This window comes from Bufo bufo, chromosome 7, assembly GCF_905171765.1.
Source record: "Bufo bufo chromosome 7, aBufBuf1.1, whole genome shotgun sequence".
NCBI classification, from domain to species: Eukaryota; Metazoa; Chordata; class Amphibia; order Anura; family Bufonidae; genus Bufo; species Bufo bufo.
In genome coordinates, this window is record NC_053395.1 from 35,296,446 (window position 1) to 35,308,944 (window position 12,499).

The window sequence follows — 12,499 nt, forward strand, 5'->3', positions numbered from 1 at the left end:
GATGGCAGGCTTTTGAGTGTTCTTGCAAAGAAAGGTGGCTATATTGGTCACTGATTTGTTTTTGTTTTGTTTTTGAATGTCAGAAATGTATATTTGTGAATGTTGAGATGTTATATTGGTTTCACTGGTAAAAATAAATAATTGAAATGGGTATATATTTGTTTTTTGTTAAGTTGCCTAATAATTATGCACAGTAATAGTCACCTGCACACACAGATATCCGCCTAAAATAGCTAAAACTAAAAACAAACTAAAAACTACTTCCAAAAATATTCAGCTTTGATATTAATGAGTTTTTTGGGTTCATTGAGAACATGGTTGTTGTTCAATAATAAAATTAATCCTCAAAAATACAACTTTCCTAATAATTCTGCACTCCCTGTATAACAGTCAGGAATAGCTGATAACTAGCAACTAATACAACTATTTTACCAGAAAAGTGGCCTTGATTGGTTGGATCTGAGTCTGAGACATTGTATGTCGAGTCTAGTTTCAACTTAAGATGGGTCAGAAAAGACCATCGTATGCTGAAAATATTGTATCCTGACTGAGGCCCGGCGGGCGATGATCGGAGCCCGATGCCTGCTCAAATCATTGAGCAGACACCTTGGCTAAATGCGCCGGGGGGTCCTGTGACCCCCCCATGTCGGCGATCGCAGCAAACCGCAGGTCAATTCAGACCTGCGGTTTGCAGCGGTTTCGGAAGTTTCTGATCAGAAACTTCAAATAACCTTTATTTTAATGTTTTTGGGTGGTTTCTATTATGTAAGCCTCACAAAGTGACTTCAGACCTGAACTGGTCCCTAAAAAGTGAGTTTTTGAAAATTTCTGAAAAATTTCAAGATTTGCTTCTATACTTCTAAGCCTTGTAACATCCCCCAAAAATAAAATATCATTCCCAAATTGATCCAAACATGAAGTAGACATATGGGGAATGTAAAGTAATAACTATTTTTGTAGGTATTGCTATGTATTATAGAAGTAGAGAAATTGAAACTTGGAAATTTGCAATTTTTTACAAATTTTGGGTAAATTTGGTATTTTTTTTAAGATTTTTTTTTTACTTCATTTTACCAGTGTCATGAAGTACAATATGTGATGAAAAAACAATCTCAGAATGGCCTGGATAAGTCAAAGTGTTTTAAAGTTATCACCACTTAAAGTGACACTGGTCAGATTTGCAAAAAATGGCCTGGTCCTTAAGGTGAAATAAGGCTGTGTCCTAAAGGGGTTGAAGGGCATCTGTCAGCAGTTTTGTACCTATGACACTGGCTGACCTGTTGCATATGTGCTTGGCAGCTAAAGGCATCTGTCAGCAGATCTGTACCTATGACATTGGCTGGCTGACCTGTTACGTGTGAACTTGGCAGCTGAAGGCATCTGTGTTGGTCCCACGTTCATATGTGCCCACATTGCTGCGAAAAATGAGGTTTTATTATATGCAAATGAGCGTCTAGGAGCAACGGGGGCGTTACCGTTACACCTAGAGGTTCTGCTCTCTCTGCAACTGCCGCAACCTCTGCACTTTGATTGACAGGACCAGACAGTGAAAATGTCATTACAGCTGGTCCTGTCGATCAAAGTGCAGAGGGCGGCAGTTGCAGAGAGAGCAGGGAGAAAAAATAGGGCACAAGGACCAAACACAGATCCCTCACGGACATCTTCACAGATGAACCACTGACCATCTTATCACAGATGTCATCACAGACACAGACATGTGAACGAGGCTTAAAAAAAAACATAATGGTGGAGATTTATCAAAAGTGGTGTAAAGGAAAACTGGCTTAGTTGCCCATAGCAACCAATCAGATTCCACCTTTTTTTTTCCAAAGGGGTTCTGCAAAATAAAAGCTGGAATCTGATTGGTCGCTACGGGCAACAAAGCCAAGTTTTACTTTACACCAGTTTAGGTAAAACCCCCCCCCCCCACACTATTTATCTGTCACCTCTGCAGAATATTGGGTGAGATTTATATAAACTGGTGTAAAGTAGAACTGGCTTAGTTGCCCATAGCAACCAATCAGATTCCATCTTTCATTTTGCAGAACCCCTTTGGAAAATAAAAGGTGGAATCTGATTGGTTGCTATGGGCAACTAAGACAGTTTTCCTTTACACCAGCTTTGATAAATTTCCCCCATTATGTATTTATTTCCTGTCGAAGGATATTTATAGCCAACCTATTCCGAAGCGCCGTACACGGATTCAGTCCCTAAAAACCCAATATCCGTCTCAGACTTGGGCCACAGGAAGCCATATTAACCTGTCAGTTTGTTATTTACAGCCCCATCGAGGATCATTATCAAGCACGAGGTGGAGGCCACACATCTCAGATGTCTGGAGGCCATGGGGATCGATAACATCCATTCTACATCACGTAGATGTTGTTTAACGCACCCCGGGTATATGAGAACCGTCCTCCTATACTAGGGGACAGAGGTGGTCACTCGGCGGGAGTTCTCGCTCATATTATGTACTCGCGGAGCCCACAGAATTATTCATTCCATCCACATCACACCCCGGGCTGTCACATCATCTAATGGAGAGGGGCTGGAGGCTGGCTTTATTTCTTGTGGCGCTTTTCTGCCATCTAGTGGTCGATTTATTTAATGCAGCCAAAATACTGCTGATATTTAAAGGGTTGTGTCATCTTGGAGTTCCGGAGGGTGCACCGCGCATGCGCAGCTGCCCTCTATTCTTTTCTATGGGGCCGTCAAAAATAGCCTCAGCTATTTCCATCGGCCCCACAGAAATGAATAGGGGCGGGGGCCGTGCAAGCGCGATGCACTCCCATTCATTTTTATGGGGACTCCGAGAATAGACGAGCGCGTGGATCGCCTATTTTCGGAAGGCCAATAGGAAGGCTTGGTGGTGGCTGGAGGTGCTGCACCTCCGGCCACCACTTTGCCGCCCCGTGTTCAGTTCAGTTTTAGAGATAGCAGTATGCCCCCATTGTCTGGGATGATAATACCCCTTTAAAGCCTCATGTACACTGTGCAGAAAAAAATGGTGCAAAAATAAGGTGCATGTTACATTTTCACGCGGGAAAAGTCGAGGTTTAGCCCCACTGAGTGACAATTGGGCTTAGGGCTCATGCAGACGAACATATTTTCTTTCTGTGTCCAGACCATATGCGAAACCATTAATTTCAATGGGTCCGCAAAAAAAAAAACGGAAGTTAAGCTGTGCGCGTTCCATTTCCGTATGTTCGTTCCACAAAACAATAGAACATGTCCTATTATTGTTCGCATTACGGACAAGGATAGGACTGTTCTATTAGGGGCTAGCTCTTCCGTTCTGCAAAATACAGAATGCACATGGATGTCATCTGTATTTTTTGCGGATCCGTTTTTTGCGGACCGCAATACGGTCGTGTGCATGAGCCATTATTCTGCAGATTTGCCGCCAACTCACAGTATGCCCGCAGCAGAGAGCTAATCGATTAGCGGCACTGTGGGGGGCATTATAAGCTGTATGTATGGGCACCGTCATGGCCGGAGGTAGGTGTGCCCCAGCTTCAGGGTGAGGTGTGGTGATAGTTCTCTATTTGTGCTTAAAGGGGTTGTCCAGGATTTGATATTGATGATATCTGAATATCTGATTGGTAGAGGTCCGGCTCCCAGCACCCCCACTTATCAGATGTGGCCTCCTTGCAGAGCCCCAAGCACAGCGCCGTACATCGTATAGAGGTTGTGCTTGATATTGCAGCTCAGCAAAAAAAAAGATATTGGCCATATCGGCATTTTGCGGAATGGAATGGCCAGCACATAATAGAGCAGTCCTATCCTTGTCCGTAATGTGGACAATAATAGAAAATGTTCTATTTTTTTGGCGGAGCGGACATGCAGACATGAACACACATGGAGTCATTTTTAGGGTTTTTTGCGGCCCAATTGAAGTGAATGGTTCCACATACGGGCCGCAAAAAAAACGGAACGGACACGTACAAAAAATACGTTTGTGTGTATGAGCCCTAAATCTAATGACCAGCCACTGCATACACATAAATGTATAGGATAAAATTTTGACTTCCCCCAACCACCACTAGAGGGAACTGAGGAGCTTATTCTGCTTTTACATTCAACTCAATAGTAATTAGTATGCAGTGAGCTCCCTCTAGTGGTGGCTGCAAGGAATCAGCATGTTATATTTTACATTTATAGCTCTGCATTGGAAAAATATCAGTGCTATTTATTCTGGACAAGATTTTGGACCCAAAAAAGACATGAGGATATAAGGTGCAGTTTTACTATAAAGTTTTTTTTTTTAAGTGATGACCTGTCCTCAGAATAGGTCATCAGTATCTGATCGGTGGGGGTCCGACATCCGGGACCCCTGCCAATAAGCTGTTTGAGAAGTCACTAGTGCTTGCAGTAGCGCCGCGGCCTTCTCACAGATTAGCTTAGGCCATGTGATATCACATTCTTCGGTCACATGACCTAGGCGCAGCTGAGCCCCATAGAAGTGATCAGGGCTGAGCGCAATACCAAGCACAGCCACTGTACAATGGATGGCGCTGTGCTTAGTGAGCAGGGGGAGGGCTGCAGCGCCGGTGCCTTCTCAAACAGCTGATCATCATGAGTCCCAGGTGTCGGACCCCCACCGATCAGATACTGATGGATAGGTCATCAATAAAAAAATCTTGGAAGACCCCTTTAAGTATCGGCCTCTTCCACTGTGCTGTGTGTTCTCTCAGGTCACACTGGGCATCGCTTGGGAAATGGGTCAAGTATCAGTGACAGGTTATTTTCGTATAATGCCGGCGGTTTCTTGCTCTGCGATTCACTTACTGACCTCGCCCTGACCTATTGATTTTCTTTGTGCCACCAGACAATTGTACAGGATAAAATATTAATTGACATCCAGACACACCGTCAGTGTTCGGCGTCACACCAATGTAGTGTGCAGCCATGAGGATAGTCCTCCCGATACCTGCAGGGTACACTAGTCTTCCAGGCACACCTATAAAGGCGTTGTCCGCTTATTCAACCAGGCACGGTCCAAGGTAAGACGGATGAAGCAATATTGTCTCCATGGAAACAGACTACAGAGCACCCCTGTGTGTAGTCTGATCTCTCAGCTGCCCCTTACATACATTCCATAGGTTAATAAGGAGTAGAGGATCGGTGAAGGGGACTGCAGGATCAGGTGACACAGGCTTATTTGCACCTGTGACCATGGAGACACTCATATCCGCAGAGGAGCTGTATACACAAACGGTAGGATATAAAACTATTAGAAAAAAATGCTTCATTTTTTAGCCAGCCTTTTAAATGAATAGCCCACCATGTAATATATGGGACACCTAGGCCCTCCCAAGAGGGTACTGCTCTTAAAGGAGTTGTCCCACAAATAATACTGTGCATTTTCCAAACCAGCACCTGGATCTGAATACGTTTGTAATTGCATGTCTTTAAAAAATTTGTATAGCCACTGAGTTATTCAATAAAATGTATCTGCATAGCGCCACCTGCTGTTTGTTCTTTTCTTTGTTTCTCTGTCCATCTCAGTAACATTGCTGAGGTGGTCGCACATGCTCAGTTTCCTCTTTTAAACGGCCACCAACTGGATCTACTATTAAAAGAAGCTGAGACAGTTACAGAAAGAGAGAGCTGTGACAGGGAGAGAGCTGCAGCAGAAAAGACACACCTCCTGACCTGTGCTAGGGAAAGAGCTGCAGAAGAAAGCATATACCCCCTAAGCTGTGATAGAGAGAGCTGCAGCAGAAAGGGCACGCCCCTGATTTGTGACAGGGAGAGAGAGCTGCAACCAAAAGGAAATTCCCCTGAGCTGTGAGTGGGAGAGAGCTGCAGCAGAAAGCATACGCCACTGAGCTGTGATAGGGAGAGAACTCTAGCACAAAGGACACAACCCTGAGATGTAAGAGGGAGACATATTGTCACGGACGTCCCGGCGACAGTGAGTGGCAGAAGATCTGTGAGACTGGCAAGACGTGGTTTGATCTGACAGGTTTCCTTGTGGATCAATAGACGTCTGTGTTGTTTCTGGTAATGACCATACCCCTTGTCTCAGGTGTTGCTATTAGGGTCATTTAACCTTCCTTATTTATTGTTGCTTCTCCCACAATGCTGTGCGGTTTATAGCATCTGTTGGACCTGTGGATAGTTGGTGGTTGGATCTCAGCTGAGTTCCTGGTGCTTCCATAGCCCCCTTTGAAGTTAAGTCTTTCCTTTCCCTTTTGTATTTTGTTTGGGTTCTGTGTGTTGCATTTCCCTATTGTTTGTATTAGGCCTGAAGGAGACTCCTGTTCGTCCTTCCTTTTGGAGGAACAGGTAATCTCGTCCCTGCCATTAGTACCAGGGTCCTATAGAGCTAGATAGGACTCTAGGTATTCCTGCGTATGAACTCACCTACCTTTGGGGTCAGTCAGGATTTTGTTTAGGGTTTTCACTAGGAGGTGTCCATCTTTCTTCTCTAGTTCTCAGGCCTGATTTCCTCCGAAGCGTGACACATATGCAGCTGAAAGGACACCCTCCATAAGCCATGATAGGGAGAGAGCTGCAGCAGAAAGGACATGCCCCCTGGGAAAGGACACCCACTCCACATAGATGGGGGTCACACCGTCACATATCAAGATTCCCTCTATTATATCCCTCTGCCCTAACAGAGTAGATGGACGGGGGGCGTCTTTATGAGACAGAAGCCACCATGGAACCCAGATGACCAGGTATAAGGAAATATCACCTGTGACTACAGCTTCTAGACTGAAATTCAAGCCCTTTTAGTGGTCACTCATTTTAAACACATCTAGATCCTCTCGGAGGTCCCCTTTAGGGATCATGCATATGACCCCTTTTGTGATAGGACATTTCTACAGGAGTTTAAAAAAAAAAAGAAATGGGTGGTATCTGTTTTGCAGATCCACGATGCCAACCAACCACGGTGCCCCCCGAAACAGTGTTAACAACAGTTCCCCCAAAAGTTGCTAGCCACAGTTCCCCCTAAAAAGTGCCACTTCCCCCCAGCCCTTGCACTAGTTTTGAGGAGAAATACAAATGATATCAAATCATTCACACAAAGTAAGAATTTTAAAGCACCACGTATTTCCTACAATCTCCACTAGGTGGCGCTGCGACGTTTCTTATGGCTTCTCTACCACATTGAAAGATGTTCCTTCTGTTACGTTTCAATAAAGCTATTGAAAGTTGAAGATTTCGCCGCAAGCGTTCCTGGGATTCGTAGTTCGTCGGCCATATTTGCTGAAGTGATTGGCGTGTGAGGCTGAGTGAAGGAAGCCTTGTGTCCGGGAGCTGGGAAGTGTCGAGGAGGAGGAGGAGCTGGAGGTGAGCTGACCACAGTGTGCCCGGTGCCAGTGTTTACCTTACACGTCGACGGGCTGCAAAGAAACTACATGTCCCAGCATGCTCTGGCATAGGTGGCAGGGTGTGCTGGGAAGTGGAGCCCAGTTCATGGGCATTCTGTACTGGCTTTGCTGTATATAAAGCTTTCTTACATAGCCGTCCCCTCACAGGGTGCACTTTTTGGAAATTGCTTTATTATGATGTCTATAATGGATGTTCATTGGGGATAGTATTCTGATGAAACATATGGAGTATTTAAAGGGCCAGTGGTCTTTTAATATGGGTTGCACAGGTTGCAATTGCTTCCAGGACCTGGTGGCTGAAGTGAGGCCCTTGCTGCTTAAAGGGGTTGTCCATGTCAAATAAAAAAAAACAAAAACGCAGCAACAGTAAATTTGATAAAATAAGGGTACATTCACACTAGCTGTTTTCTTTTCCGGCACTGAGTTCCGTCCTAGGGGCTCTATACCGGAAAATAACTGATCAGTTTTATCCCCATGCATTCTGAATGGAGAGTAATCCGTTCAGGATGCATCAGGACGTCTTCAGTTCAGTCATTTTGACTGATCAGGCAAAAGATAAAACCGCAGCATGCTACGGTTTCATCTCCGGCGAAAAAAACTGAAGACTTGCTGGAATGCCGGATCCGGCATTTTTCCCCCATAGGAATGTATTAGTTACGGATCCGCATGCGCAGACCAATAAAAATGTGAAAAAAAGAAACAAGACGGATCCGTCTGTCCGCCTGACAAGCAGAGAGACGGATCCGTTCTTGCAATGCATTTCAGTCACATGCGGATCCGGCGGGCATTTCCGACGACGGAACTGCCCGCCGGATCACACTGCCGCAAGTGTGAAAGTAGCCTAAGAGATTTGTCACCCTTTTTGCACCGCGCTTCAGTCCTCCCCAGCAGAGGTAACATCCTATGCAAACCGCATCGCCGAAGCAGCCGATCGCTGGCCTCAGTAGTCACATGAGTGGCCAAAGGCGGGAGGGTGACACCAGTGCTTTGCTCTCTCTTGTGGGCAAAGGCATTTTCAAGAGTTCCGGTGACGTACCGGGCTCTCCATGGGGCTGCCAGGAAGCCCGGTGACGTCACCGACACTGATCGGCGGGCTTTAGCGCTGCCCTAGCCAGTAAAACGGCTAGGGCAGCGCTAAAGCACGCCCATCTGAGCCGGTAATGTCACCGAACACACTGCCGGGCGGAAGCTTCCGTTATTGTAAACAAAATAGTCTGTGCCCTTAGAATATGTATTTTTATATATAGGGGGTGATTAAAAAAAAAATATTATTTGAAAAAAAAAAATATTTATAAAAACTTTTTGTTATTTTTACTTTTTTTTTTTTTATATAGTTCCCATAGGAAACTATAATAAGCAATCTTTGCATTGCATTTTCTCCACAGGCAGGGCTCCATAGAAATTACTGTGCAGCAGCCTTCTGTCACACAGGAGAACAGGGGCTGCTGCTAACGGAGCACACCCAGAAACGCGCAAAGTGTTAAATGTCCACGATCGGCATTACCGCCAGTCGTGGACATTAGCCGCGGGTGCCTGCTGTATGAAACAGCTATTTATGTCGGCACTTTAAAGATTGGAGAGGGCGCCGCCTTTAAAGTCCTGACCGCCAACATAAATAGCTGTATGGCTTTTCGAGAAGGGGTTAAAGCCATATAATGTCACTTCTTAGGAGGCGAAAAAGAACTGAAGCGACTTGTCTTTTCTTCCTCTCTCATCATGACATAGAATGAACACACCAGCTGCGGCTGTAAAGCCGGTTGTCATCTCCAAGCAAGCAGAAGAGGTCATCAATGGAGAAGTCACACAGGTGGTCTGCACCGCGTTCACTGACCACATCCTGGTGGTGGTCACACAGTATGGCAAGATGGGAACATTGGTCTCTGTTACTCCAAACATGGTGGCTGGTGACCTCGGGAAACCCACACTGACCACCAAGGTCCTCCTAGGATGTGACGAGGTAAGGGTAAAAGTTTGGAGAAAGCAATCTTATGGTTCTGACAGGTACATACCTTTAGCCCCATAAATAGCAGTTTCTTACCATTACGTGATCTCTGCTTACTGTCAGTGAAAGGAAAATCTCATACTTAAACTTGATTTAACCCTTTAAAGAGCTTTGAAACATGTCTCGGAGACCCCACACCTGCAGAAGGCACTGTCTCAGAGTTGTTGATCCACATTAGTACGGAGTAGAGTCTGGTTGGCAGAGTGAGACGCTCTCAGAAGATACACTTTCTGCTTGAGGACACCTAATATGCTTACACGCTTCTACCCGCGCTGATCCATTGTAGGAAACTATCAGGACTATGCTGCTGATGTACTTCGCTCATATAGGATTGTCTACACTGGATACAGTTGTAGCATATTCTCAGCTGGGTACTTGAATTTGGACGTAGCACAGATAGCCTACTCCGGAACAGAGCCATGGGTTGTCACCAGGATATGACAGACCAGAGGGTGAAACAGGAGCAAAGCCAGGGTTAGATCCAGAGGTAGGTAAAGAGGTACCAGAAGAAAAACTCAATAGGATGCTCAGTACCTAAGTGGAAGGCCTGGATCAGGATCAGATTTCACAGGAATGGGTATATATGAACCTCAAACAAACAAGCAACGCATGTCAGGATGGGTCATGCCACCGAGCAAGAAAGCTTTGGCCTAAAGCACCAGGGCCGTAGCGGAAGATAGAAGTTAGACCAGGAGAGGAGAAGGCATCCAGTTGCCTAGCACCTGGATGCAGTCATTGCCAGTGTCCTTGACTGCTCTCTAGCGCTGGAACCAGTCAAGGTGAGGAACATCAATGGTATGTAGATTGGAAAATACCTTTTAAAGGGTTACTGTGCTTTCAGAAATTTTTTGAAATGTTATACATATGATCGGTGGGGATCTGATCCCTGAGATCCCCACCAATCTCCAGAAGGAGGGGACAGAAGCGCTCGCTTAGCGCACTCTCTTTCTTCTCCCTGCACAAGATGTTCCCATAGACTTCCTGTCAGTCTCGCTTTCTGTCCTGCAGCGAGGAGAGAGAACGTGCTGAGAGAATGCTTCTCCCCCTCGTTCTAGAGATCAGTGGTGGTCTCAGCGCTCAGACCCCCACCGATCAAAACTTTTGATATGTCCATATCAAAAGTTTTCTGAAAGCACAGTTTAAAGGGACACTCCAGGCAAACTTCATGTACTTGCAGGACAGGGCATGACACGGATTGTTTTTGGTCATGCTCCCCCCCCCTTGGTGTCCTACACTAAACATTACGCAGCGGAAAATAAGCGGTTTAGACTTCCTTTACGTCCTGTATCTGTCACTGTCTGGACACTTCATAGGGACTCTCCCTCCATGGAGGAACCCTGACCAGATATTTCTGTAGACCCAAATATTGTCAGGGCAGATACTGACTCACCTCGACTTGCACTTTGTTTCCACAGCCCTTCATTCACGTCTGTGCAAAGAATCTAGTGAGCTTTGTGTCCCAAGAGTCCAAGAATAAGCCGGTGCTCTTGGCTGTGGCGCTGAAGGACAAGAACGTGGACTGTATAAAGACCCTGAAAGAAGTGATAAAGAGTTGTCAGGTCTGGTGACGTGGGAAGATTCCTGGAGGATGGAGCTGGATAGACCTCATTCCCTGTGCCTACTAGTACAGACTGTATATTGGGGATGGTGTGCACTGATTCTTTTGTATGATATATATTTGATACTGATACTTGGGGTTTCTTAAGTACATATTTGTCGTGATGCCAGTTGCAGTGAAGCAACAAGGGCACAGGCCCCTTTTTAGTGATGTAGTAATTGATGGTACCTAGGTGTAGGAATGCCAGAGTGGTATAGGGTGGCCTAAATGTCCCTTAATGGTGTTGCACGTGTCACGGTGCTCCTACCTGGATACGCTGGAACCCCAGGCGTGGCCCTCCGAAAGCAGGAAAAAGAATAGTTGACGAAGGGGATGATGAAATAAATTGAGTCCAGTCTTTGTGATGAAGTTGATAACCGCTTTACTTGAATAAACGTTTCTCAAAACGGTTTACAGACTTTGTCTTGGTTTCCAGCAGGCGTTGGCATTAACTGTGGCAGGCAAACTCCTCTCTGCTACACCAGTCGCTCTCAGGCTCTGCTGTGCTAACAGGATAGCTGTATAACTTAGCTTTAACTGAAGGTTGCAACTTCTTTCTTGTAGTCTGTCTCTAAGTTTATACTTCTGGTCTCTGAGGCTCTTTGCTTTGGCCTTCAGATGCAGCTGAGCTCTAGCTGTCCTAGGCATGGCTCGTTCAGGAGGGACGGGCTCCTGCTGCACATCCTCCCTTGGCAGGGGGTGAGCTAGGCTGACCCCTCACTAACTAGTCCCTCCCTCTCTTAGAGAGAGCTAGAATGGAAAGAAGGGTTCCATTCTGGGTAAAATAGCTCTGCCATTGTTGCCGCCATCTGCTGGTGAACCAGGCACATTACACTTAAACATTAACAGTTGCATGGAAATAGGAATACACATTTTGCAAGACCTGGAAATTAATACATAAGACGACATTAGGTTAACCAATAAAGACAGTACCGAGGCGCAGAGGTAGTAACGGCACTCTGGGGCGTTACAATAGATTACGGGAGGGGACCAATTATTTTGAGGTTTTTTTTTCAGAATGTTCTCCATTTAAAAGTTGAACCAAGCTATTCCACAATTGATTGAGCTTCCTGCCTCTGATTATAGTTGGGGGCATGACAAGTACTCAGATTTTGCCCTTAGATTTCGGTACATTCCTTTGCCTATGAAAAATGCTGGTATATATCGGTATTTAGGACTCCCTAAATAATGTAATAATGTCCCAGATAGCACCTCCTCCCTTTTTCCCTGAAAATGATGTAGCCGCAGGTAGTATTGTGCCCCCCAATTCCTTCAAATGATGAATGCAAAGATAATATTTCTTCTTTATCTCTCCCGATAAATTATGTAGGTACAGATAGTACTGCATCTCTGTCTCTCCCTGGATATGATGTAGGTACAGATCGTACTGTCTCCCCATGTAAATGTAGATTCAGATAGTACTGTCTCCCATGTAAATGATGTAGGTACAGATAGTACTGTCTCCCATGTAATTATGTAGGTACAGATAGTACTGCCTCTCCCTGTAGATGATGTAGGTACAGATAGTACTGTCTCCCATGTAATTATGTAGGTACA

The 12,499-nt window shown here is 45.3% G+C and overlaps 1 protein-coding gene across 1 annotated transcript; it reads left to right on the forward strand.

Moving 5' to 3' along the window:
- The first annotated feature begins 7,187 nt into the window (after positions 1-7,187).
- On the forward strand, positions 7,188-11,353 carry PSMG3 (proteasome assembly chaperone 3). Its single transcript, XM_040441203.1, has 3 exons — positions 7,188-7,302; positions 9,069-9,300; positions 10,761-11,353. Exons 2-3 carry the CDS (start codon positions 9,070-9,072, stop codon positions 10,911-10,913), a joined length of 384 nt encoding a protein of 127 aa, XP_040297137.1. The 5' UTR covers positions 7,188-7,302; position 9,069; the 3' UTR covers positions 10,914-11,353.
- Positions 11,354-12,499: the final 1,146 nt, after the last annotated feature.

Bases quoted from the DNA above. Each gene is read 5' to 3' on its own strand.
- PSMG3 (XM_040441203.1), top strand. From the start codon at position 9,070: ATGAACACACCAGCTGCGGCTGTAAAGCCGGTTGTCATCTCCAAGCAA. The intron at 9,301-10,760 runs GTAAGGGTAAAA...TTGTTTCCACAG, and splicing joins TCCTCCTAGGATGTGACGAG to CCCTTCATTCACGTCTGTGC.